This window comes from Mytilus edulis, chromosome 10 (genome assembly GCF_963676685.1).
Source record: "Mytilus edulis chromosome 10, xbMytEdul2.2, whole genome shotgun sequence".
Lineage (NCBI taxonomy): Eukaryota > Metazoa > Mollusca > Bivalvia > Mytilida > Mytilidae > Mytilus > Mytilus edulis.
In genome coordinates this window covers 80,586,737-80,614,614 of record NC_092353.1, presented here as the reverse complement: position 1 = coordinate 80,614,614, position 27,878 = coordinate 80,586,737, and the positions used below count along the sequence as shown (strand labels likewise).

At 33.1% G+C, this 27,878-nt stretch overlaps 1 protein-coding gene across 4 annotated transcripts; it reads left to right on the top strand.

The window, feature by feature from the left end:
- Positions 1-15,374: 15,374 nt before the first annotated feature.
- LOC139492004 (putative transferase CAF17 homolog, mitochondrial) lies at positions 15,375-26,385 on the top strand. 4 transcript variants are annotated; one of them, XM_071280027.1, is made up of 7 exons: positions 15,375-15,454; positions 20,654-20,938; positions 21,698-21,829; positions 23,433-23,613; positions 24,428-24,574; positions 25,164-25,263; positions 26,035-26,385. In XM_071280027.1, exons 2-7 carry the CDS (start codon positions 20,696-20,698, stop codon positions 26,252-26,254), a joined length of 1,023 nt encoding a protein of 340 aa, XP_071136128.1. In that variant the 5' UTR covers positions 15,375-15,454; positions 20,654-20,695; the 3' UTR covers positions 26,255-26,385. The 4 variants fall into 4 exon arrangements, with proteins under 4 accessions (XP_071136128.1, XP_071136131.1, XP_071136127.1 ...); XM_071280030.1 differs by having other exon boundaries at positions 15,375-15,656; XM_071280026.1 differs by having other exon boundaries at positions 15,381-15,499.
- The last annotated feature ends 1,493 nt before the right edge of the window (positions 26,386-27,878 follow it).

The following is a 27,878-nucleotide window of genomic DNA, read 5'->3' as shown; positions in this document are numbered from 1 at the left end:
TAAACAATAATAATAAAAAAAAAAAACAATGCCAAAATTGTAGACAGAGCATATATGGCGGGATAACTTGTTTCAAAGAGTGTGCGCATATATCTAGCCACAAACAAAACCTATCTATAGAATGAGGAAACCAGTTAGTCATTTTTGTCGAGCCTGCAACTTTTGTTGCAGAAAGCTCGACATAGGGATAGTGATCTGGCGGCGGCGGCTACGGCGGCTACGGCGGCGGCGTTAGCTAAATTCTTAAAAGCTTTATATTTTAGAAGGTAGAAGACCTGGATGCTTCATACTTTGTATATAGATGCCTCATGTTACGAACTTTCCGTCAGTCACATGTCCAATGTCCTTGACCTCATTTTCATGGTTCAGTGACTACTTGAAAAAAAAATTAAGATTTTTTGAATGTTAAATTCTCTCTTATTATAAGTAATTGGATAACTATATTTGGTATGTGTGTACCTTGCAAGGTCCTCATGCCCGTCAGACAGTTTTCACTTGACCTCAGTGAACAAGGTTAAGTTTTGGTGGTCAAGTCCATATCTCAGATACTATAAGCAATAGGTCTAGTATATTAGGTGTATGGAAGCACTGTAAGGTGTACATGTCCAACTGGCAGGTGTCATCTGACCTTGACCTCATTTTCATGGTTCAGTGGTTATAGTTAAGTTTTTGTGTTTTGGTCTGTTTTTCTTATACTATATGCAATAGGTCTACTATATTTGGTATATGGAATGATTGTAAGGTGTTCATGTCTAGCTGACAGGTGTCATCTGACCTTGACCTCATTTTCATGGTTCAGTGGTCAAAGTTAAGTTTTTGAGTTTTGGTCTATTTTTCTAATACTTTATGCATTAGTCAACTATATTTGGTGTATGGAAATATTTTATGATCTATATGTCTGTTACGCAGGTTTTATTTGACCTTGACCTCATTTTCACGGCCCTTGCTAAGTGTAAAGTGTTTGTGTTTTGGTCTGTTTTTCTTAATTTATAAACAATAAGTCAACTATATTTGTTGTATTGAAGAATTGTTAGCTGTACATGTCTGCCTGGCATGGTTCATCTGACCTTGACCTCAATTTCATGGTTCATTGATTAATGTTTCGTTTTCTTTGGTTAATGTTGAGTTTATGTGACAGTTGTAATAAAGCTTTATATTTAGGTCTATCAACATCATATCAATGATTAGTAAAGAAGGCGAGACATTTCAGCGTGTGCACTCTTGTTTATTGTCTATATGGTTGATACCGTCAAACCATGTCTGCTCATGAGAATTAAAGTAGATACAATCGAGAAACTGTGCCAATTTTCCCAAGTATCCCTTCACCGTATGGACCTTTGTAAATAACCACCAGTATCCGTCCACCGTATGGGCCTCTGTTGATATCCTCAGTTTCTGCCCACCGTATGGGCCTTTGTAAATAGCCACTAGTAAATACGTCCTCCGTATGGGCCTCTGTAATAGCTCTTAGTAAATCCGTCCTCCGTATGGGCCTCTATAAATAGCCCCCAGTATCCGCCCACTGTATGGATCCCTGTAAATAGCCACCAGTATCCGCGCCTACCGTATGGGCCCCTGTAAATAGCCACCAGTATCGCTTCCACCGTATGGGTCCCTGTAAATAGCCACCAGTATCCGCGACCAGCATATCGGTCTCTGTAAATAACCACCAGTATTCGCGTCCACCGTATGTGGGATCCATGTAAATAGCCACCAGTATCCGCGTCCACCGTATGGGCCTTTGTAAAAAGTCACCAGTATCCGCTTTCCCTATGGGCTTCTGTAAATGTACCCAGTATCTATAAAAGTTAATATAAATTTATAATGAACAATTGACAAATTGCTGAAGTAAAGAAAGCTCAAACAAGAAAACCTGTTACTAGGATCGATGCTGATAGTTTCTCAATTATTCTATATATGAAAAAGTTAAACGATTCAAACTGTTTATCAACTTTTATTATATCTCCAGCTGTCGAATACTCATGCATCAATTTTCTTCAAATGAATTACATCAATTAGAAAATGTTTTCCCCTACATCAAAATCGAACTTAATTGTCGCCAAAACGGTTTGTAAAATGAGCAATCCTTTGTACCTACGAGTTCATTAGAAATAAATAAATAAGACTATTTATTTCCCATTTTTGTTCATATCATCGTGAAATTTTAAATAAAAGGTAAAAAAACTGAACTAGATAATAAAACTCGATTGTTGCTGCAGCTGGTTCCCTGAGTAGGTAGGCGGGCACCAGTCATGAAATGCAAACAAAATCAGATTATTTTGTATCATGTATTGTGATAGCCATATGTGAATATTATTATAGTTTACTCTTTGAGGAGACAATATTTGATCAAGTAATGTTCAGTAAATTATAGTTGTAACAGTTTTGTTCATTGTCTTTTTCAATTGAGACATTTAACAAGAGTTATTGAATCAAACCAACTATACGTCAGTGTTCATCTGTTATCAGCGTGACACCTATATGTCCTTTATATATCAGAAAAAGAACTTGAATCAGTTAGCTTTTTATAAAATAGTAATTACATGTATGTTTCATTTCAGTTCGTAAATTGGATTGGCTGACAAGCTAGGAACGTGAGATACTAGTACTCTAATATAAGATTTTATTTCCATATCAAATACAAGAGGTATGTTTGTAAGTGCTACTCGTAATAATGGTAAAACAATGCATAGAAAACATCGTGTTTTTTTTTGTCTTAGGGAAATCCCATTTCTCCTTTTATTTATGTAAGAATCTCATTTCTCCTTAAAAGTTTACAGAAATACATACATTGGCAATGCCGCATTGTCTTCATTGTATTGAAATTATACACACATTTTTTTTACCTTAGGCACTGACCACTATCTCGTTTTCTTGCACGTTTTCTGACAAGGCTGCAAGAAATCTTGCTGGAAGTCCAGACGCTGATTATGATGTAAGAGTAGTCATAATTATTTCTTTCAGTTTGATTTAAGTAACTTCAAGCATTATCTCAATCGGTATAATTCTTTTTGAGTGTGATTACCGTGAATTATCATGCGCCAACTATACAGTAACTGATATAGAATAGAATAGAATAGAATATTTTTATTCACCAAATTAGGGCCCCAGGAGGGCCTATAGCATACAGACAATATTATTATAAACAATAACATATGCAATACACAAACAATAAAAGATATGTAACAAGTGTTATAAAAATAATAAAATAAAATAATATACCACAGAAAATACACTAAACAAAATAGTAGCAATGTATTATTATTTAATGAATACTATGTTTACATTGACTCAAGTGCACCCGGTAAGTGTATTTTCACTTTGAAAATACAAACATGAGGCATTAGTAGTTTGTGCGGAGAAATCTCAATATTAAAAACACAAAAAATATAACAACAAAAGAAAAACAATTAAGCACTCGCACATTTGACTATGAGGTATACTGCAAATAACAAGTATATTTAATAAAGGATATTTAATATGACTTATCTGCAGAAAGCACCAAGAGTCGGTGCTTAAAGGGATATAGTAAAATGCTTTTACTCAAACTACTGAGTGTTGTACCGTGTACGCGTTTCAAAATACTCATACTAAATTGTTATAAATTAATAAAATAATTTCTTATTTTGACCAATGTTCATTTATACAGTACAAGTAAGGCTGACATATCGGATGGTCAGCGAGAGGTCATTCAATAGGTCCAACCAAACGATAATTTACACATCGCTCAAGCCACGCAGGAATCATGAACACCGGAACGATAAACAGTGTTTTTATAAACAAAAAAAAAAAAAGAAAAGAAAAAAGAAATAAGAAAAAAAGAATAGGATACAATGTCATTTAAAGTCATAAGAAACCTCAAATAAAAAAAAAATAATGCATATGATTTTTATAACTCAATGGATAGTTTTCATTATAAAACTTATGTACATATACTTTTTTCTGAAGAAAATTCTTTAATTTATTCATATTTAGAAGAAGTTTACTTTATTTGAATAGCTTCCTTCCAGCAAGCAATTCCCCCGACATATTTTCCGTATGCAAGGTGACCTCAGTGTGACCCATCTCGTAAAAATCCGGTGACCACAATACGCATGGATGTCCTTAAAATAAACTGTTATCTGAATTTACATGTTAAACACGTGCTCAATTTCCATGCTTTTTTGTTTATTTTTCGTCAATTGTTGACAAACAGGTGACAATCGTTAAACTTCGGCTTCAATACACGAACTTTAATTACCTGCCATATTTTCACAACAACACTGACCGATTGAAAATAAAATTGACAATTATACGAAATTTGCACGAAAAAATTGATAAATTCGAGCACAGAAGACTAAGTTTATGATGTCTGTATGCATTGGTTCAAGAATTGGAAGAACATTATTTTTCACCGGTCACTCGTTTCTTATGACTTTAATAGAAGGATTTTTACCAATATCCTGGCCCGGAAAGAGTTGAAAATAAATAACCTTGGAAAAGACAGGATGAGATGCATATCGATCCAGCCCTTTGAGAATATCAAATGGTTGTTTTCTAGTGAGCTTATGCGTTTCATTTTTGCAAAAATAAATGTAAATTTCAAGTATGTTGTGTGGTAAAAGGGGGATAACCCAATAGTTTTCTTGTTTTTTCACTGATATTGGCAGGCTAATAATGGTCATTCATACAGCATTGCCAAACGATACTGGTCCAATTTCATAAAAAAAAAAAAATACACAAGGCAACTGATTTATTCCGACTTATTTATAGTTATTGTTATTGTGGCAACTGGTTGGTCCTATAATATAGAATATTTAGAATATTTTATTATTCCAATCAAGGGCCCTTGATGGGCAGCATAACATGTACACATAGAACAATACATCATGATTTGTAACAGAAAAACATTTTTATATAATAAAATGAAACATTAAAAAAAGTTCAGACAGGTGTTATTATCTTCATTCTATAAAAATCAAATACATTTAGTTCCAGGCAGGATCAGAACCTTAAAATCATATACATCATGTTATATGTTTTCGTATGTCATATGTTTTCGTATCATCCATATTTCATCGGTTTCGATTGTACACGCGTATATTATGGCGGATTTGTCGGTTTCTATATTTGGAACAGCACTACAATTTGACAAATTTAAAACATATTCAAAGTCGCTTTAAAAGACGTGAGAACAAATTTGATAGATAAAGGCAACAGTAGTATACCGCTGTTCAAAACTCATAAATCCATGGACAAAAAACAAAATCGGGATAACAAACTAAAACCGAGGGAAACGCATTAAATATAAGAGGAGAACAACGACATAACACTAAAATGTAACACGCATAGACAAAATCCCACGAGAATAACAAATATAACATATATATATAACATCAAAACCAAATACATGAATTTGGGATAGACAAGTACCGTGACACGTCTTATCGCAATGTGAATTTACACTCAAAAATAAGAGAAAACAAACGACACAACGTTATAATGTAATACACACAGAAACGAACTATAATATAACAATGACCATATTCCTGACTTGGTACAGGGCATTTTTAAAGGAAAAAATGGTGGGTTGAACCTGGTTTTGTGGCATGCCAAACCTCGCACTTTTATGGCCATGTGAAATATAACATCAAAATGACAACACAGGACTACAATATAAATAAATTGGAGAACACAATTGACAAAGAATCACACGAACAACAGCCAAGAAAAGGCAACAAGTTCAAAATTTTAATACGCCAGAAGTGTATTTTGTCCACACAAGACCTATGTGTGACGCACAGATACAAAAGTTTGAAAGCCGAAACGAGTACAAAGTTGAACAGCATCGAGGACCAAAAGATCAAAAAGGTTGTGCCAAAAACGGCAAGGGTTTTCTGTTAAGTTACCGGAAAATCCCTATAATTTAGAGTAATTTATACTTTTGCAAACAGTAAATTTAATAAAATGAATATTCAAAAAATGTACATGATAAAGCTGAAGTATTAACTAATTACAGGAAACAACTGAAATACATTTACATAACCAGACATTTGAAACACAAAAGTAGACACATCCGAATACGTTTAAACCTCTACGCCAAGTGACGTCCTATTTGAAACTGAAAAATGACGAAAAAATGACGTCATTTGAATTAGTAAAACAGAGCATCAAAAAATGAAAAATGACGTCACATAAGAATGAATAAGATAGAATTAGGATTAATTTAAGATTATATATTTGAACTAAATACTGATATAGCATTTAAATAACAAAGCACATTTTAATTCTTATTAATATAAAACTGAGGTAGCAATTAACTATATTATAAAACTATGTCAGGTTTGTTATGAATCTAACTTCAAACGTAAAATATCGTACTGATTACTTTGAACGAAATCAAATCTGATAAATGAAGGCGGTGATTAATTTTCTTTACCATAACACATAAATATAATAGAAAAGACGTCAACACATTTGACAAAATCCGATGAGAATAACTAAATACATGAATTTGGGATGGATAAGTACCGTACCACGTCTTATAGTAATGCGAGTTCACACTCGGCAAAACAGTCACAATCGGGAATAAAACTGACCTGTTTATCCATTTTTATTTAATGTAAAAAAAAACCCCATCACTATAAAAAAAAAAAGTGTGTGATAACATTTTGTGAGGGAATTCGATATTTGCTATATCACTGTTCATTTCAACGCACTTTATGACGATACCACTTTATCAATATGAATGAAATTTTTTGCAGTGTTTTACGAATTAATAATATTTTAAAATCACGTACCATTTGTGAAGTATTAAATGTTTTGCAAGGACGAATTTTCTGTATAAAGTCAATAATTGTTTGAACTTTTGAAGCTCAAACTTTTTATAGCTTTAAATACGCCAATGAAAGGTCCGAAAACTATACCAATACAGAACGATATATTTTTGAAATTGTAGCAAAACTTTTGGTTGACAAATTTTATTCCGTTATTGCATAAATATGAACTTGAAAGATCTGTCATTTTCTCCCTACTTAGTTTACCCCTATTACTTATTATAATGTGGACTGGACATTGTTATTGAATCTTATGCAATTTGATTGGATTAAGTTCTTTTTGATAACTTTCAAACTGTTCATGCTTTTCGTACGAGTATATTGATTAAATCAGATTATGCGTGAATGTGTACAGTAAATTAAATGACCTGCATACTGGACACTGGACCAGTCCATACTTACGTTTTATCAATGAAATTTAAGGTATGAAAGGTAACAATTGCCACTTTTTTTTATTTTCACATAATTTTCCGAATTCACATTAGATAAAATATTTTTGAAAGCCTATTGATTGCGGAAGAAAAAAGGGAAAGTTTACTGTTTTTACGTTCTGTTCCATTAAAAACGCCATTTTTCGAAGATAAAATGCAGAAAAACATTTTACGCACGACTACGCCAGGTAAAATTGTTATTTATCCTAACAAAAAAATACATTTTTCAGTTTTATTCGAATATTATAATAATAATAAATCCCAAATTTATGTAGTCATTAGATAAAGTCCTTATATGTACGATCTGACTACTTTTGGACATCAAAACACAATACGATCGTTTTAAGGTCAACTTCGTCTACCTCACACAATCTTGTTAGGCACTTTTATAGAAGAGTTGTTGTGAAAATTTTGAAGGGTTACATGAATTAAAGATATTTTATGTCGTTTGCCTGTTAGACACTGGATCTTCAAGACATGTGACTGTCATGTGTTTTTTTTTGGTTGTTTTTATCACAAACCAGAGAGTTAAAATTAACAGGGTTCTTATATAGAATTGTTGTTCTAACTCCATTCATTCAATCAAGTTCTAATGGCAATTCTTTTTATATATTCTTAATACATATATATGAAAACAGTCTTGGCTGTTTACATTTAATCATATATTTTGAAAATTGCATTTTAAATTCCAAAAAATAATGTCTTTTGTAGAAACTTCGTGCCAATCTAAAAAAAAATCACAAAATTACAATTTCAGCACATGAAACATCAACCAAAAACTATTTGCAAGTAAAGTTGAGAACTGAAAAGAATCAAATAACTTTTTTTATGATTGAAGCAATTACAAGAACCACAACTTTAGAAAATACTGATTTCCTGATTTTATATTTACTAGAACACACCCGCGAAATCGCGGGCATATACAGCTTGTGAACTGTTGTAGGATGATTTTTTTGTAAAAGATATTATGTATTGAAAATTACATAAATGGTATCTCCCTTTTTCCAAAGTCCTATATTTGTTTCCTTTCTGTTAAATTCAATTATATTCGTGTTTCTGGCCTACGACCACAATTATTCTTCTCCTTTGCTACAATGCTTTTTTTTGGTAAAAGTCAAATCAAATTAAAAATTTGCACCGTTTCAAACATGAAATAAATGTAACTGCTTATATATAGACCATTATTAGTCTAAAAAATATGCTTCTATGACAATTCATCAGTGCTTTTTTTTTAGAAAGCCTTATTAACATGCCAATGGTAGGATTTGAATCATGTATAAATGACTAATACCGACTAAGGCTAATTTGAGGGGTTGTCGATCGGAGTGGTCCTGATCCCGAAATCCCGGGCTTAAAACCATGAAATCCCGAGATGCAGAATTTAAAGAAATTCATATCACGAAATCGAGCTTAAAAACACCCGATCCCGACGCCCCGAAAAAGGTCCTGCCTCCCTCTAATCTCTACCTTACTTTCATTTTTGCCAAATCACTATTTTCCCTTTTAACAATAAATTTTTATGCCCCAATTGTGAGCATTATGTTGTCTAGTCTGTGCGTTCGTTTGTTCGGTCGTCCGTCCGTCCGTCTCGTCCGTCTGTCCCACTTCAGGTAAAAGTTTTTAGATGAAGTTGAGCATGTTTTACTTGTTTTAATATATATGCAAGTAGTATGACCCCTTAAATAGTAAACATTTCAAAGAAAACAGTAAACAGAATCAGGGACTTTCTATACTAGCATAGAAATTTCCTGACAGAATACAGAGAGTCTCTATATATTAAAGTATTATAATCGTAGTTTACATGTAGATAAACGCGAAAAATATTTGTCTTATGTAAGGAGGTATAATAGTTGTGATTTTTGGGATCTAAACACCATGATATGGAGAACGCTCTACGATTGGTTGTACTTATGTCACATGTTTTACTTATTTTAATATAAATGCAAATGAAATGACCCCTTGAATAGTAAACATTTAAAAGAAAAAAAACAGTATACAGAATACAGAGAGTCTCTATATATTATGCGACTTATATTAAAAATTTTAAAGCTCAATTTAAACTGACTGTAATGTATGACTTTGATAGAAAATACTTGAAAATTTCATTTTGGGCTACAGGAACATAAACTTTCAATATCAAGATCAGTTTTTGCTGATTTTTCCTTGTTTGTTCTACTTCTTTAAAGACTTTCCACAATTTTTGCAATGAATTTAGTAAAAAATCCAAGGTATTGAAGTGTCAAGGAATATTGACCCCCCTTTTTTTCATCTGGTGTCAGTAAAGTACTACAAATTGATCAAAAGTGCAGTCATTGTCATTTAACTGTGTTTATTTACATCAGTTAATAAAATTTAAGATATAAAAATTCCATTTGGAATAATAAATGGTACTTTTGTGAGTTTCTGCAGTGTTTACATTAGGCTATATATATATATGCTATCTGCCAAGTACATATTATGACGCAATGATATAAGGGGTAAAAATCAAATAATTTCATTAAATCTTCATGACAAAATTTGTTTGGGGGTAGTAAACAACCTATGTTTCAATGTTTAACACCACAGAATAATTTTCTGTGGATTTATAACATTATTTAGGACATTTTTTATATAAAAGCATATTGTCAGGGTGGGAAAAGCTAAAAATAGCACAAACTCAAGTTTTAGGCTCTAAATTTGCAATATGTGACATTCTGCCCCCAAAAAGATTGAAATGTGGCTACTATTATCTCAAATGATCAGTTAAGACAAAAAAAAACAATTGTTTTCTGATTTTGATGTTTCACCGCATTTTGCTTAAAGGTGTCAGACCACCAATTAAAAGTCCCTATCTGTTCAACCAAATTTTGCAATTTTCATAGCTTTCTAAATTTTTTATCTTAAGTTTAACCTCTTACAAACCAGGTATGTCCTGAATCGTACAGGTATCACCTTTCTTCATGCCAATTTTCAGCATACCTTTAAAGCCATATAAGAAAGAAGAGACCTTCCGAATGGATGTACCACTAAAAATAACCCCTGGTTTTCTTGAAATCTTAAATTAGTATACTATGGAGCGCATTAATCCTCAATTTTTAATGTCAACTCATAGACAAGTAAATTTGGGCTCAAAATAGTCTTAATATATTTCTCTTTCACCAAAAGTTTCATTTCTGCAAATTTGTTGGGTAGTTTAAGTAAACAATGACATCAAATGCACTATTTTTTGTTCGAGTAGGCCTACTTTCACGTTCTAAATTTGAGGGAGTAATTGATCGTAATTGGTGGTGTGACACCTTTTTGTAGTTTTTTTCCCCAAAATAACTCAATCTGAATAATCATAAGAATGGATGACAAATGCGACTATGCAAGTAACCTATAGGACACAGAGGCATGGTGATTGATTTATTGTGGAAGGAAGAGAAGCGACACACAAAATGAGGTCTTCTCGTTTAATAGTATAGATTTCCTGTCCGTGTACTGATCCAGTTTTTGCTTCATACGAAAACATATGACGACGTTTTTGACATACAAAAATCACAAAATAATCGGAAACAATACAAAAATCGTATTAAGCCGTGACAAAAAAATCTCAATACCTTAAAAAATTCTACAGAACATGCCTTTCAAATTTGAGTATACATGTGAATAAAAACTCAACAGTGAAAAACGTAAGCAGCGAAAATTGTTATTAGTACGAAAACACATCACACTTTAAATAAGTTTAAAGGGTGCCGTGAGTGAGCATACAATCGACAAAAGCACCTTTTAATGATCTGGAATATTTCACGACAATCTATGAAGGTTTATAAATTGTAATTTGAGCATGTAAAACAATTAATTGCGCGAAGAAGAGCCCGACTGTTATTCTATCAGAAAAGAACAGTAAAATGAACGAAAACAAATGCTTTCAAAATTTTAGCTTTAGACATTAGTCATAGAAAAAGCTTCTTCAGCATTTTCATAAAATTCAATGAAGGTTCGACAAGTAGTTAATGTAATTGAGAAATAACAAAATGTAAGCCCAAACTGCGACCACTTATTAATTGTAGAAAGAAAAACATTTTGTACTTAAAATGCGGGAAAATTAAAGATATAGTTGCATTATAATATTGCTCTGAATACTCTTTTGTTCATAAACAGTTTCTGTCCAACTTTCGTAAAATTTCATGGAGAGTCATTCAAATGACTTTATCCACATTCGGAACCTAAATATTGACGCCGCTTTGTCTCGCTTTTGGGACATAACTCACAGGCTCGACAAAAATACAAACAGCATATCGAATCTGAGCAGATAGTGAATTGCTTTGAATATAAGAAAAGTACGTAGAATTCATAGTAGATTCAGACTTTTACAAAAGATTCGAACAAATATATTAAATGATCTATTTGAGTAAATTTAGTCCCTTTTTAGCTCACCTGGCCCGAAGGGCCAAGTGAGCTTTTCTCATCACTTGGCGTCCGGCGTCCGTCGTCGTCCGTCGTCCGTCGTCGTTAACTTTTACAAAAATCTTCTCCTCTGAAACTACTGGGCCAAATTTAACCAAACTTGGTCACAATCATCATTGGGGTATCTAGTTTGAAAAATATGTTCGGTTACCCGGCCAACCAACCAAGATGGCCCCCATGGCTAAAAATAGAACATAGGGGTCAAATGCAGTTTTTGGCTTATAACTCTGAAACCGAAGCATTTAGAGCAAATCTGACAGGGTTAAATTGTTTATTAAGTCAAGATCTATCTGCCCTGAAATTTTCAGACGAATCGGACAACCGGTTGTTGGGTTGCTGCCCCTGAATTGGCAATTTTAAGGAAATTTTGCCGTTATATTGTTATTATCTTGAATATTATTATAGATAGAGATAAACTGTAAACAGCAATAATGTTCATCAAAGTAAGATTTACAAATAAGTCAACATGACTGAAATGGTCAGTTGACCCCTTTAGGAGTTATTGACCTTTATAGTCAATTTTTAACCATTTTTCGTAAAGATTAGTAATCTTTTACAAAAATCTTCTCCTCTGAAACTACTGGGCCAAATTATTCCAAACTTGGCCACAATCATCTTTGAGATATTTAGTTTAAAAAATGTGTGGCGTGACCTGGCCAACCAACCAAGATGGGCGCCATGGCTAAAAATAGAACATAGGGGTAAAATGCAGTTTTTGGCTTATAACTCAAAAACCAAAGCATTTAGAGCAAATCTGACGGAGTAAAAGTGTTTATCAGGTCAAGATGTATCTGCCCTGAAATTTTCAGATGAATCAGACAAATGGTTGCTGGGTTGCTGCCCCTGAATTGGTAATTTTAAGGAAATTTTGCTGTTTTTGGTTATTATCTTGAATATTATTATAGATAGAGATAAACTGTTAACAGCAATAATGTTCAGCAAAGTTAGATCTACAAATAAGTCAACATGACCGAAATGGTCAGTTGACCCCTTTAGGAGTTATTGCCCTTTATAGTCAATTTTTAACCATTTTTCGTAAATCTTAGTAATCTTTTACAAAAATCTTCTCCTCTGAAACTACTGGGCCAAATTATTCCAAACTTGGCCACAATCAGCTTTGGGTAATCTAGTTTAAAAAAATGTGTCCGGTGATCCGGCCATCCAACCAAGATGGCCACCATGGCTAAAAATAGAACATAGGAGTAAAATGCAGTTTTTGGCTTATAACTCAAAAACCAAAGCATTTAGAGCAAATCTGACATGGGTAAAATTGTTTATCAGGTCAAAATCTACCTGCCCTGAAGTTTCCAGATGAATCGGACAACCCGTTGTTGGGTTGCTGCCCCTAAATTGGTAATTTTAAGGAAATTTTACTGTTTTGGGTTATTATCTTGAATATTATTATAGATAAAGATAAACTTTAAACAGCAATAATGTATAGCAAAGTAAGATTTACAAATAAGACAACATGACTGAAATGGTCAATTGACCCCCTAAGGAGTTATTGTCCTTTATAGTCAATTTTTAACAATTTTTATAAAATTTGTAAATTTTTACTAATTAACATTTTCCACTGAAACTACTGGGCCAAGTTCATTATAAATAGAGATAACTGTAAGCAGCAAGAATGTTCAGTAAAGTAAGACGTACAAACACATCACCATCACCAAAACACAATTTTGTCATGAATCCATCTGCTTCCTTTGTTTAATATTCACATAGACCAAGGTGAGCGACACAGGCTCTTAGAGCCTCTAGTTATTTAAAATTATATAATCCATTGAAAAAAGAAGCACAAGGATGATGTGCTTTTGACCATTTTTTCTTATTCTATGTCGTTTATTTGTTTTATTTTCAAATTCAACTGTACGCTCGGGCGTTTTGAGGTAAACGTAGCTACGCGCATGACGGTCATGACTGTCGATAGTCTTTTAAGGATGTACTTAGGTGAGGTTTGGTAAAAATTAGGAAATTAAGAAATTAAAAATGATACTATAAGCTGGTAGAGCATCAATTAAGGATAAAGATAAGCTAATCATGGACCTCCTTTTCGAGATATTTGAGATTTAAAATATGGCGGGAAAAGACTGACTCGGACTTTTACATTATATTTGCATTGGTATCATTTGGGTCTCAAAACAAAAGAAAGAAAACCAAGAGTCTTCTAAAATTTTGGTAAATGACCTTTCATGAGCTATTAAGTCTTATATGAAAAAATAAATGGGTGTTATGGGGCAAAATAATTTACATTGTATTGTATGGAGAAACACCAAGGAGTCCGAACATTTGACACAAATTCATGCCACAACTTCACCTAAGTACATCCTTAAGCAACTGGACAGAAAGTCAATTAAAACGGCATTGGGCGATTTATTTTAGGCAGTGTGCTGTTTGTTATTGAACCAATCGGCTGAACTTCAGAAATATATACCGGTATATTAGTATGACCGAGATAACATTTTTATTAGTGTCATTGGACAAAACTACCCTCAGACTAATACATAAAATACTGACGTTTTCAGTGGCGGATCCAAGGGGTTGGGGGTTGGAACTCCCCCCTTTTTTTGGCCGATCAATGCATTTGAATGGGAATATATAGTTGGAAACCCCCCCCCCCCCCCCCGTTTACTCTGAGTTGGGACCCCCCCCCCCTTTTTAAAATGGCTTGATCCGCCACTGGTGTTGTATATTAGCTATTTTTGGCAACAACTGTTTTTCAGCTGAAATTTTTTTTCTATTTGCTTTTTTATATTTAAGATTAGAAAAGTGATGTGTCGATATACTTGTATGAAGTCCATTGTTCAAAAGCTCGAAATGATTCCAGACCGTATCTCATAATTAATTGATCAGTTCAAGTTTTTTCTTTTTTTTCTTTCCTTTTCATGAAGCATGTTATAAAATACTGTTCCCGCGAACCAATTTATTTGGTTTTTCAATGCAATCAATTATACTATTTTTTTTAAAATTTAACACTATAAGCAAGGACGTATAACTAAGTGGGAATTTGCATTTAGAATATTTTTTTGCCATGTACTTGACCAGAATATTTTTTTTCATCAAATTAGGGATCAGATTAGATTTTATTTTATTAAACAAAACATACCCTCCCCCTAAAAGGTTAATTCCCTAAGTATACCTAAATGTCTATAGGCAGAATGACTTTAGTCTTTAGTCTTTAGAAGTGTCAACTTGACACTATAATCTCTATCTGTAATTTCGATCACTCTGGTAATTTTATGTCTCTATTGTATTAAACTCATTAGTACATTTGTATTTATGATGTGGCACTGCAGAGAAACTAAATAAATAAATAAATAATTAAATAATTAATTCAAAAAAAAAAAAAAAAAAAAAAAAATCAAAAAAAGAATAAATAATTAACCCTTATAGGACCTTAACTATCTATTTTGTGAACCTTCCAGTATCTTTAATAAAAACCTAGTACTTCTGATTCAAGTGTTAGTTTTGATGTTATGAAATAGAGTGCAGAGCGGAGTTTTTCTCTAGCCTCCTCATAATTCTCACAATCCAGAAGATAATGGTCAACTGTTTCTTTTTGTCCACACCTGCATTTGTCGATGAGTGCAGGGCATATCATTGATTTATATGAGTTTAAATTGCAATATATGACTGTGTCTGTAATTTTGATGGGTTCTCCGGGAACTGATTCGGTACTTTGTGACGCGTTTTAGCATGTTTCAATTTTGAGTGATCTCCCCTGTCCTATGATTGAAAAGTTGACTTTCAGTTTCACTGTTTTCTTCACCTGTCTAGCTTAAAGTGAGCTTTCAAAGATTTGACAAGTGCATCTGTTCTGAAGATAGAGTAACAATATTTCTTGATTATTAAAAATTCACGTAAGGCCCAGCTTGCTCGACAAATTATATCCCATAAACAAAGCTGTCAGGCAGTAGTGACCCCAGTGACAGTGTTATTTACATGTACCTAACTGTCACTCGACTCCTAACGTATATAGAGAAAGGTCAGGAAAAAAATGTTTTTTTTCTAATATATAGTTTCAATATGTCATGTATGTATACCAAATAATATGAGGCAGGCATTACCTGTAAATGGGGATGAAGTCTGTATGAATTATTTTTTTATACATGTACAGTGTTCTCCCCAGGCCATTTTAGCGTCGCAGTACCGCGACACTATTTTTTCACCGTGATGCTATAACAATTCCCGCGACGCTATAATTATTTCCGCGACGCTATAATTATTTTGAAGATGCTATTTTACTTGTCCTCAATTTTGAACTTTCATCAATTATCGAGTATGATCATAAAAATGATATCACCCTTAATTGTAATCCCTTTAAGTGGGACACTAAAGGCAATTAAGAGATTAAATAGCTAGGTGTTAATTGCCCTCAGGGTGATAACTGTTTGGATGCGAATATCCCAAGCCAAGCTGACACTTGTGACATGACTAATACCACGTGTCTGCAATCACCAATTTCGACATGGAAAAATGCAATCACAAAACATTTCGAAATCTACGTTTTGTAATACGAAATTTCAAAGATTGAAACGATTTTTATTTTTTTTTTTAAAAAGGTCCTTTATTTGTGCATCTTTCCAAAAATTACTTTCTTTCTCTTCCGGTAATACGAGAGCGAGAATTTTGGTTTAGAGCTAAACTAAGTTTAATACTTCTTTAAAAAGTTATCATAATTGGCTTAAGTCTATGTTTAATCCATTTAATGCATTAAAAGCGTCTTATTCTTTCACAATCTCTTGTCAAACAATGTTTATTCTCTGACTCATTTTCGTAAATTTTTCTACAGCCGCCATTGCACATTTTTGTGTAAACTGCGGATCGGAACCGGACCAGATATGACAAAAATCTGCATTTTCATGATAGTGGCAACAGATGGACAGTAGACAGAAAAAATATACCAAGAGAGAAAACTACGCATTAACAGACTATTTGTTAGATAACTTTGTTAAAAATACATATCATTTTGATGTAAAGATAAGAAACAACTGGGACTAATTTATTGAGTGCCATGAAACAATGAATTTCATAAACATGATAAAAAAAGTTTTTAAATTGATTTTTTTTGCTACTTTTGCTACTTTATCTTTACTTGATAATATGAGGCAGGCATTACCTGTGAATGGGGACGAAGTTTGTTTAAATTAATTTTTTTGTAACTTAAATATTTGTTAAAAAAAGAAACAGAAATACCGTAACTTTTCCGATTTTGGTTCTGTTGTTAGGGATTTTACTTGTGACGTTATCTAAGTTATGACGTCATGTTCAATGTAAACAAAGAAACGCAATGCATTAGGTAACGTTTATTCATACCAAAGACAAAGAATGATTAAAAATGAAATATTGGTATTGTGTTCCTTGAGTTCCTATATTTTACTAGACTTATCAAAGTCTCACGACAACAAGACCGGAAGAAGGAAGTAGAGTTATGTGTTCTGCGCAGATCCGGAAATTAAAAAACGCGACAAAAAAAAAAAATTGAACGATTTTGAGTTCATTAGTACAATGAAAAATTCGGGAAATTTTCCCGATTTTTTTTTTTTTATTTTTTTTTATTGAATTTTCTACTGTAATAGGGGACTTCGTCCCCATATAATATAAAAATAGTTAATTTTGTGTACTAGATATTTAGTTTTGTATATAAACAGGTTGATCTATAATGAACCATTCATTCATTTGACTTATTGTTGGGTAACTGAAACCACATATTTATTTTTATTTGGCACAAGAGGAAAAAAATAATTCTGTAACAATATATCAATAAAGAAAACATAAACTGAAACAACTGTTTTTGTGGTTATAGTTTAATTCTATTCTCAGTTATGAATTGAACAATATAAACTAAAACATATAAAGGAAATAGAGTATCAACGCGACGCAACAAACGACATTAAAAAAAATACAGTTATTTTTTTTACGCAAAATGTGATGCTATCCAAAATTTCTGGGGAGAACACTGATGTAACTTAAATATTTGTTAAAAAAAGAAACAGAAATACTGTAAAGTTTCCGATTTTGGTTCTATTGTTAGGGATTTTAGTTGTGACTTTACTTCAGTTATGACATCATATGCAATGTAAACAAAGAAACGCTATCATCAGGTAACGTTTTTTCATATCAAGGAATTATTAAAAATGAAATTGGTATTGCGTTCCTTCCTATTTTATACTAGACTGATAAATATATATGTAATCAAAGTTTCATACAAACAAGACCGGAAAAAGGATAAACATTGTAGATTTCTGCGCAGATGTGGGAATTCAAAACATGACATCAAAAAAATTGAACGATTTTGAGTTCATTAGTACAATGAAAATTAAAAAAAAATTTTTTTTTATTGATTTTTCTTCTGTTATTGGGGACTTCGTCCCCATATAAAGGAATTGCACTGACCACAGTCACTTTCAAGCGACTGTGCACTGACACAGAAGGTGACCCCACTCACAGGTGATATCAATTATGTTCCTTATGTCATAATTACAATACCCTTCCCTTTTCACGATTTTGACCTACCGAATTAGACTTTTTACCAGATTTGTAATAACATGAGCAACATGATGGGTGCCACATGTGGAGCAGGATCTGCTTATCCTTCTGGAGCAACTGTGATCCCCCCAGTTTTTGGTGGGGTTCATGTTGCCTAGTCTTTAGTTTTCAATGTTTAACTTTTGTCTTCTGTACTATTATTTGTCTGTTTGTCTTTTTATTTTTAGCCATCATCTCAAACTCATAGATTGAAAACAAACTGACAACACCATGCCATGGCGTTGTCAGTTTGTTTTCAATCTATGAGTTTGACTATCCCTCTGGTATCTTTCTTCCCTCTTCTACGTCTACATAAAATTTTGTAATTAGGTCAATATTGTTAATGGACCTTGAGATTATGTAATTGAAAAAAAAAAAAATACATAATGCCATACATAATTTGGATGCTGTGATTCTTAGAATGGACATATTTGAACAATAAGAACTGTTTCACAAAAGAAATTTATTCAAGGTTATCATGGTTATTGCAGCCCTATTAAATGGGCACCACGATTTCAAGGACAAATTAATATCCCAAGCACAACACAACGGGTGTCACATATGGAGCAGGATCTGCTTACTCTTTCGGAGCACCTGAGATCACCCCCAGTTTTAGGTGGGGTTCATAACTTCATGTTGCTTAGTCTTTAGATATTCTATGTTGTGTCATGTGTACAATGTACTATTATTTGTCTGTTTGTCATTGTTCATTTTTAGCTCACCTGGCCTAAAAGGCGAAGAGAGCTTTTCTCATCACTTGGTGTCCGTCGTCGTCGTTGTCCGTCGTCATTAACTTTTACAAAAATCTTCTCCTCTAAAACTACTGGGCCAAATTTAATCAAACTTAGCCACAATCATCATTTGGGTATCTAGTTTAAAAAATGTGTGGCGTGACCTGGCCAACCAACCAAGACCATGGCTAAAAATAGAATATAGGGGTAAAATGTAGATTTTGACTTATAACTCTGAAACCAAAGCATTTAGAGCAAATCTGACTGGGTTGATTTGTTTATCATGTCAAGATCTAGCTGCCCTGAAATTTTCAGACAAATTGGACAACCAGTTGTTGGGTTGCTGTCCCTGAATTGGCAATTTTAAAGAAATTTTGCAGTTTTTGGTTAATATCTTGAATATTATTATAGATAGAGATAAACTGTAAACAGCAATAATGATCAGCAAAGTAAGATCTACAAATAAATCAACGTGACCAAAATGGTCAGTTGACCTGTTAAGGAGTTATAAACCTTTATAGTCATTTTTTACCAATTTTTCGTAAATTTTTGTAATCATTTACAAAAATCTTCTCCTCTGATACTACTGGGCCAAATTTAACCATACATGGACTCAATCATCATTGGGGTATCTAGTTTAAAAAATGTGTGGCATGACCCTCCAACCAACCAAGATGGCCGTCATGGTTAAAAATAGAACATAGGGGGTAAAATGTAGATTTTGGCTTATAACTCTGAAACCGAAGCATTTAGAGCAAATCTGACAAGAGGTTAAATTGTTGATGATATTAAGATCTATCTGACCTGAATTTTCAGACGAATCAGACAACTGGTTGTTGGGTTACTGCCCCTGAATTTGTAATTTTTAAAGAAATGTTGCCGTTTTTGGTTATTATCTTGAATATTATTGTAGATAGAGATAAACTGTAAACAGCAATAATGTTCAGCAAAGTAAGATCTACAAATAAATCAAACATGACAAAAATGGTCAGTTGACCCCTTAAGGAGTAACAGCCCTCTACAGTCAATTTTTAACAATTTTCATAAATTTTGTAAATTTTTAACAAAATATTTTCCTCTGTAACTAATGGGCCAAGTTCATTAAAGATGAAGAAGTAGCAAGAATGTTCAGTAAAGTAAGATCTACAAACACATCACCATCACCAAAACACAATTTTCTCATTAATCCATCTGTGTCTTTTGTTGAATATGCACATAGACCAAGGTGAGCGACACAGGCTCTTAAGAGCCTCTAGTTAACCATGTCAGTTTATTTTGGATCTATGAGTTTGACTGGTATCTTTCACCTCTATTTTACACACTAATGAATTTACAAAAGAAGCATTCAATTCTGAAATAGAAATATTCAAAAAACACAAAAAAGATACAATATGAATAAAGTAACATTACTTCATATTTAGTTCAGTATAATTCTACAGTTATGGTCTGACATCAAAAGTTATTATCAAAAATGTTAAAATAAGTTTTAGGAAAATCATGTCATGCATGTTAATCTCTCAGGAATAACCAATTTGGATATTGACTTGATGTCAGGAGTCCATAATAATATTTATCTTCCATTTGGTTTCATGCTTTTAGTGTCTGTGTAATGGATTGATTTGATATCAAAATAAAAGTTAAAAAAAACAACATTTTAGATGTTTTACAGTTTATACATTTACATCATATACGCTTATTAATTCAGAAACATTATTACTTGCAGATTATCAGATTATTATAATGATTCTGATGTGTTACTGCTAACATGAAGATCCTTCTGAAAACTTTACAACACATCTCATCACGTCTACATGTGGCTCACAGTATTATTGTCTGCAGAAGAAATATTTCATCTAGCTCCTGGACGTTACATGCTCTCAAAAGTCGTGGGCTGATCCAGCTTTCTGGGACAGATGTCAACCCTTTCCTCCAAGGCCTTGTCACAAATGATGTCACAGTACTGGGTCCTGAATGTACCTCATTGCATGCTATGCTCCTTAATGTTCAGGTAACAGTTATGGTTTGGTTTAGTATATAAACAGAACATGGTAAGGGTCAGCTCTACTTATTGAAAAAAATCAAAGTATATTATTTGAGTCATCATATCGGAGTAAACATGAAATATAAGGATTTATACATATTTTCGAACATCCTGGCACTTGAAATTTCTAGGAGGTGAAACCTCAAACTCTATGGGAAAATACAATTTTTAATTCCAATTTTAAACCAAACTGTAAAAGGTATCACAAAGATTTTTAAAACACATGTCTAGTATGATAAGGAGATTTGAAAAACGATCTCAAGTTTTATTGTAATGATTCAACAAAAAATAAATTGAGTTTTAAGTTTGTGTACCTATATATGGAAAAAACCCGAGGATTTGCCACCGCTTCAACTCCAATATTCAAATAGATAAACACAATCTAATTATCTGATTGGTCAATCTTCAGATGTGTTGCAAGCATGAAATTATGTATTTGAAGAGATATGGTAGCACATGATTTGAGTGTCAGTGCCTTGACATGAAGATATTGTACTTCTTTCAGTACATATGGTGTCAAATAATTCCTGTCAACAAACACCATCTATAATTCTCATAACATGGAAGGGGAGATAACCTAATTAGTTAACTTAAAACAAATATGCATTTAAAGAGACATAGATTTAACAGCAACCCAATAATACACAAAAACAAAAATATTTGTAGAATAATGGTTTCCAGTTGATAAGGAACATGAGGCCAAGAATGTATTATCTTTTTTTACAGGGAAGAGTGATGTATGATCTACTTTTATACCATAAAGTTTTAGAAGACAATCCAAGTGTAATAGTAGAACATGATAGACGAATAACAACAGATCTTATAAAAACATTAAAAAGATACAAGATCAGGAAAAAGGTAGGTAGAATGATTCTAACCTAAGTCAATGCTATTGGTCTGGTATCCTTTGGGTTTAATATGATAAATTACTGGCAATAGTTCATTTAATTACCTTAGTGATTTGATGGAAGAGTGCTTGCATAGAGTACTGGAGAAATTGTAGAAATTCAGTTTGATTCCTGCTTGGGTTAAACCAAGACCTTGCAAATTTGTATTTGCTCCTTTTCAATTAAGCACATGGCATTTAGAAGTAAGAACAATGGCTGGTTGTCTTGGAGTAAGAATAATATTTCCGTTCTTTTGGTCATTAATCTTTACAAAATTTGTCCTTGAAACACCAAATTAAGTATTCTGATTGGTTGATTTCTGATCCAGAGTTCTGTTAGTAGAGTGACATGTCCTCCTACCTTGTGTATTATTATTTGTCTTGATTTCTGATCCAGAGTTCTGTTAGTTGAGTGGCATGTCCTCCTACCTTGTGTATTATTATTTGTCTTGATTTCTGATCCAGAGTTCTGTTAGTTGAGTGGCATGTCCTACCTTGTGTATTTCTGATCCAGAGTTCTGTTAGTTGAGTGGCATGTCCTACCTTGTGTATTTCTGATCCAGAGTTCTGTTAGTTGAGTGGCATGTCCTACCTTGTGTATTTCTGATCCTGAGTTCTGTTAGTTGAGTGGCATGTCCTTCTTTGTGTATTATTATTTGTCTTCAAACTCTTGATGTTGATTTTCATTTTTTGCCGAGGTATATATATATTGTCAGTTTGTTTTAATAGTTTGAATAATAATCCCTTAGGTATCTTTGGCCTCTCCTTTGTGAATAAACTCATCATAGATACCAGGACTTAATTTTTTTTATATACGGCAGACACGCGTCTCGTCCACAGAAGACTCACCAGTGACGCTTGAATCCAAAAAAGTTAAAAAGGCCAAATAAAGTACGAAGCTGAAGAGCACTGAGGACAAAAATTCCCAAAAGTTCTGCCAAACCCAGCCAAGGCATGTGAATTAGCACAGCTAAAATCTTTTACTTAGTGTTTGTCCAGTACAAAGCATAGTCCATATACATATTAACTAATTTGTTCTTGTCCTAATAGCATGTACATGCTACTAGACAGAAATAGTTTGGACACATTTTTGTTGCAAGTTTACAAACAGCTGTAACCACTATTGAGAACTGAATTTCATTCATATATTTTAGTTACCTGTACATGTACTAATATAACAGTCTTTACAGTATGGGTATTGCTCATTGTTGAGGGAGATATGGTGACCAATACCAATACTTGTTCACATTCACATCGTTTGCTTTTATTGTCATTTACCGGAATACCTATCTTTTTTATATCTTTATAAAATAACTGGGGAATTTTGTAAGTGAGTATTACTGTTTGTTGTTTATTTATCCTATAATGTCTCAATGTATTTGACATACATGACATATGACATCAATAAGATAGGGTCATATTCCAGAGTGTTAGCCACAACGAAACTATGACCCTGTTTCACAATGATTAAGTCAATGGCAGACAGCAAGACTTTTCACTGTGTGTACTGTACTTATAATAAAAGTTGTTGTACGCAAATTGTAATTTCCATACATGTATATTCTTTATTTACAGGTGAATATTTCTGATATAAGTGATGACCTCCAGGTTTTTTCAGCACTACCCCCTGTTGATGAATCATGTGAAACAGGCCTTTCATTGGAACATAAATCTCTTTATCTCTCGTCTGAAGATCCAAGAATCAGTACTTTTGGAAGGAGAATTGTTGCACCAAGCGAAGACAATGTCATGAAATGTATGTTGTTTTTGTACTTTTTTATGCCTTCCCTGTAGTAGAGGGGGCAGTAAGTTATACCCTTGTCGTATGTCCCGTACATTCAAAAATTGGTTTCCTTTCTCCAACTTTAGTTTGCCTCAATCAAACGTTTTGAAACTAATACATAATGCTTATTACAACAAAACACAAATCAAATTCGAACTTTTTAGGTGTCACTTATACCGTTCTAGAGTTATGTCCCTTAAAAATGGAAAAATTGCTGAATTTTTTTGTTTCCGTTATTTAACTTTAGTTTCCCTCAACCAAATGTTAGGAAACTTATACACAATGCTTATAACCACAAAACACAGATCAAGTTTGAATTTTGGTGATGTCACTTTTACTGTTCTAGAGTTATGCCCCTTTACAAATGAAAAAACTCTGAAATTTATGGATTCTGTTCACTTACTTAAGTTTGCCACAACCAAACTTGTCTGCTGTCAAAATATTTGTTCTTCCTAAAGACGCTTGTACTTCTACAAAATATTAATATTTTGGCTGATCATCAAGAATCAGAGTTGAGTCCTCTGATCTCTATTTGTAGGTGTCTATCAAGGATCAGAGTTACGTCCCTTGTCTGTTTCCTCATCAAGGTTCAGAGTTAAGTCCCCTGGTCTCTATTAGTAGGTGTCCATCAAGGATCAGTGTTACTTCCCTTGTCTGTTTCCTCATCAAGGATCAGAGTTAAGTCCCCTGGTCTCTATTTGTAGGTGTCCATCAAGGATCAGTGTTACTTCCTTTGTCTGTTTCCTCATCAAGAATCAGAGTTAACTCCCCTAGTCTATATTTGTAGGTGTCCATCAAGGATCAGAATTAGCCTCCTCCACAGAAGAGGAGTACCATGAGAGACGATACATGCTTGGGTTGAGTGAGGGCATCATTGATCTACCTCCTGGCAACTGTTTTCCATTAGAGAGTAATTTAGTTTATCTAAATGGAGGTAAAATTTTGTGATTTTAAATTTATATAAGCTAGTGATTAATGGACATAATTTTAGTAAACGAAGTGAAATTTAATGTTTATGTGGTAAATTGGATTCATCTTGAAATTTACTCCATACTTCAATAATTTTGTCTAACACAAAGTTGTATCTTTTTGAAGACATCAATGAATCTTTACTACAGAAATTATTATTGATAAGGGTCAAACTTTTGGTGTGTTTTGAGTGTTGTTTATAGATATAAGAAGATATAAGTGCCAATAAAACAACTCTCCCATCGCAGTTTCACTTTATACATAAATATTTTTTTTAAAAGTCAATGAAGCATAAAATTATTTGTTTAACTTACAAGGTAACAGATTACAAGAACAGCTTCTCAAAAATATTTTAGAATTTGCAATGGAAACTTAAGATCTATATCAACATTTGAATACCACGTATATGTACATAGAAAAATGAAATTCAACAATCATTTAATGTAATATAGCATTATAAAACAACAAAAAATATAGATCACTTAATCTTCCCAGAAATCTTGATCTGTAATCAGATGGCATTTTTAAATGCAGTGTAAAACTTGTTTTTTCAGTTTGTTTCCATAAAGGCTGTTATATTGGTCAAGAACTGACAGCACGTACATTTCACACAGGGGTAACAAGGAAACGTCTAATGCCATTAAAATTTGAAATGTAAGTTAAGAAAAACCCATACTGACTGTATATTATAAAATAGAGAATGGAAATGGGAAATTGTCAAAGAGACAGCAGCCCAACCATAGAACAGACAACAGCCAAAGGTCACCAATAGGTCTTCAATGCAGCGAGTAAATCATGAACCCAGAGGAGTCATTCAGCTGGCCCCTTAACAAATATGTATACTAGTTCAGTGATAATGGACATCATACTTAACTCATATACACAAGAAACTAAAATTAAGATCATACAAGAATAACAAAGGCCAGAGGCTCCTGACTTGTGACATGCACAAAAATGCGACAGGGTTAAACATGTTTTTTGAAATCTAAACCCTCCCCCTATACCTCTAGCCAATGTAGAAAAGACAAACACACAACAATACCCACAGTTAAACTCAGTTTAAGACAAGTCTGAATCCGATGTCAGAATAGGTAACAAAAGAAACTCAACAAAATGACAATAATACATAAATTAACAAAGGACTACTAGCAGTTACTGAGATTCCAGCTCCAGACCTCAATTAAACTGTTTGAAAGATTGTGTCTTCCTCATATGAATATCAAGCACAATCCCTCCCATTAGGAGTTAGTCTATAAAACACTACAACTTTTATCAGTTAACAATCAATTAGTAAATTCTGTAAAAAGTCATGGCAAAAAAAATGTAAAAGTTGTAAAAAAATTCACAAGGGTATAAAATGAAAGTGAAAAAAGCATTAGTCAATTTATCTATGGAGTTAACTATAAAAAATCACTTTATTTTCAGTGTACCCACTGGTATGTCAGCAGGTGATAACATTGTAAATGAGAAGGGAAAGTCAGTAGGGAAATTCCGAAATAGTGCTGGAAAACATGGACTTGGTTTACTAAGAGTGGCTGAAATCAAAGGAACTATTTCAGTAACAAATAAAGATGGACAAATTTATAATGTGCAAGCTATGCCACCAGAATGGTGGCCAAAAGAGGAAGACAAAGGACATTTGTGATGTCTATATTTAATAGTATAGTAAATCCATATTTCATTTATTGCTAAATAGTGTGAAGTATTTATGATGTCTGCATGTGGATGGATTATTTGTTGTTTTATAATTCTGTAATAAATTTGTTTTGTATTGTTTTTTATTTTAAAATCTATGAATTCACAAAAAAATAGGTCTCTAAGACTTATTTTCACTGTTTATTTTTTAGCTCACCTGGTCCAAAGGGAAGATAAAGTACTTGACATTTTGGACAGGCTGCTTATTGATGAAGACGTATTTCTTTCTCTAGATGTGTTTTGGTTATTGTTGTTCAATGTTTCATTGTGTTACTGTATATGAAAGATGTGATATGATTGGTCATTAGACATGAGACCACATGACACAGAAATAAACAACAATACCCACATTTCCTTTTACTGTTAACTCAGAAATTATTGCATGCATTTATTTTTGACATTTTTATACGACTGCATAAAATTTTGGTAAAAAAAAATTGGTATCAAATCGTCATTGTCCGAAGACATTTTGTTTTTTCCAGACAATAACTTCGTAAGAGTAAATTGAAATCAATGAAATATAAACACAAAGTTTATAACCACAATAAAAGGTTTGGATTGATTTTGGGGGTATACTCCCAACAGTTTAGGAATTAGGGACCAAAAAGGGGCCAATATAAGCATTTTTCTAGTTGTTGGTCAATAACTTGTGGAATGGTGTTTGGATCTCTCTGAAATTATACCACAAGTTTCCATACCACAAATGGATGGTTAGAAGTGGCTTTGGAGGGTGATGGCTTAAACCGTTTAGGAAAAAGGTGCAAAACAGGGGAAAAACAAGGGTATCCTGGTTAACCGACAATTATATAGTTCAAAAACATAATTTAAAAGCCATAGGCGGATCCATGGGGGGCAGGGCCCCCCTTTCCTGGGAAAATTTTGGTTGCTCATTTAGGGAATCATTGAAGCATGTCTGGAGTGGCCCCCCTTAGGTCAGTCAGTGGGCCCCCCTTAGGAAAAGTTCTGGATCCGCCACTGAAAGCAGTGTTAGGGAGGTAATTCAAACACATTTTGAATTACCTCCCTTGCACTGGTTTTAAATTATGTATATAGCAATGTTGTATTGTCTTGAGGTTTATTAGCTGTCAATTTATTTTTAGAAGTTACTATTTAAAAAAAATAAGCCCTGGTGAGAACATGGGCAACAATTGGCCTAGTAGCATTTTGGAAAAGGGGGGGGGTGTCAATGTTTCATTGTGTTACTGTATATGAAAGATGTGATATGATTGGTCATTAGACATGAGACCACATGACACAGAAATAAACAACAATACCCACATTTCCTTTTACTGTTAACTCAGAAATTATTGCATGCATTTATTTTTGACATTTTTATACGACTGCATAAAATTTTGGTAAAAAAAAATTGGTATCAAATCGTCATTGTCCGAAGACATTTTGTTTTTTCCAGACAATAACTTCGTAAGAGTAAATTGAAATCAATGAAATATAAACACAAAGTTTATAACCACAATAAAAGGTTTGGATTGATTTTGGGGGTATACTCCCAACAGTTTAGGAATTAGGGACCAAAAAGGGGCCAATATAAGCATTTTTCTAGTTGTTGGTCAATA

Excerpts from the sequence above, each read along its gene's own strand:
- LOC139492004 (XM_071280027.1), top strand. The coding sequence starts at position 20,696 with ATGAAGATCCTTCTGAAAACTTTACAACACATCTCATCACGTCTACAT. Across the intron at positions 20,939-21,697 it reads CTATGCTCCTTAATGTTCAG|GGAAGAGTGATGTATGATCT; the intron begins GTAACAGTTATG and ends CTTTTTTTACAG. Across the intron at positions 21,830-23,432 it reads GATACAAGATCAGGAAAAAG|GTGAATATTTCTGATATAAG; the intron begins GTAGGTAGAATG and ends CTTTATTTACAG.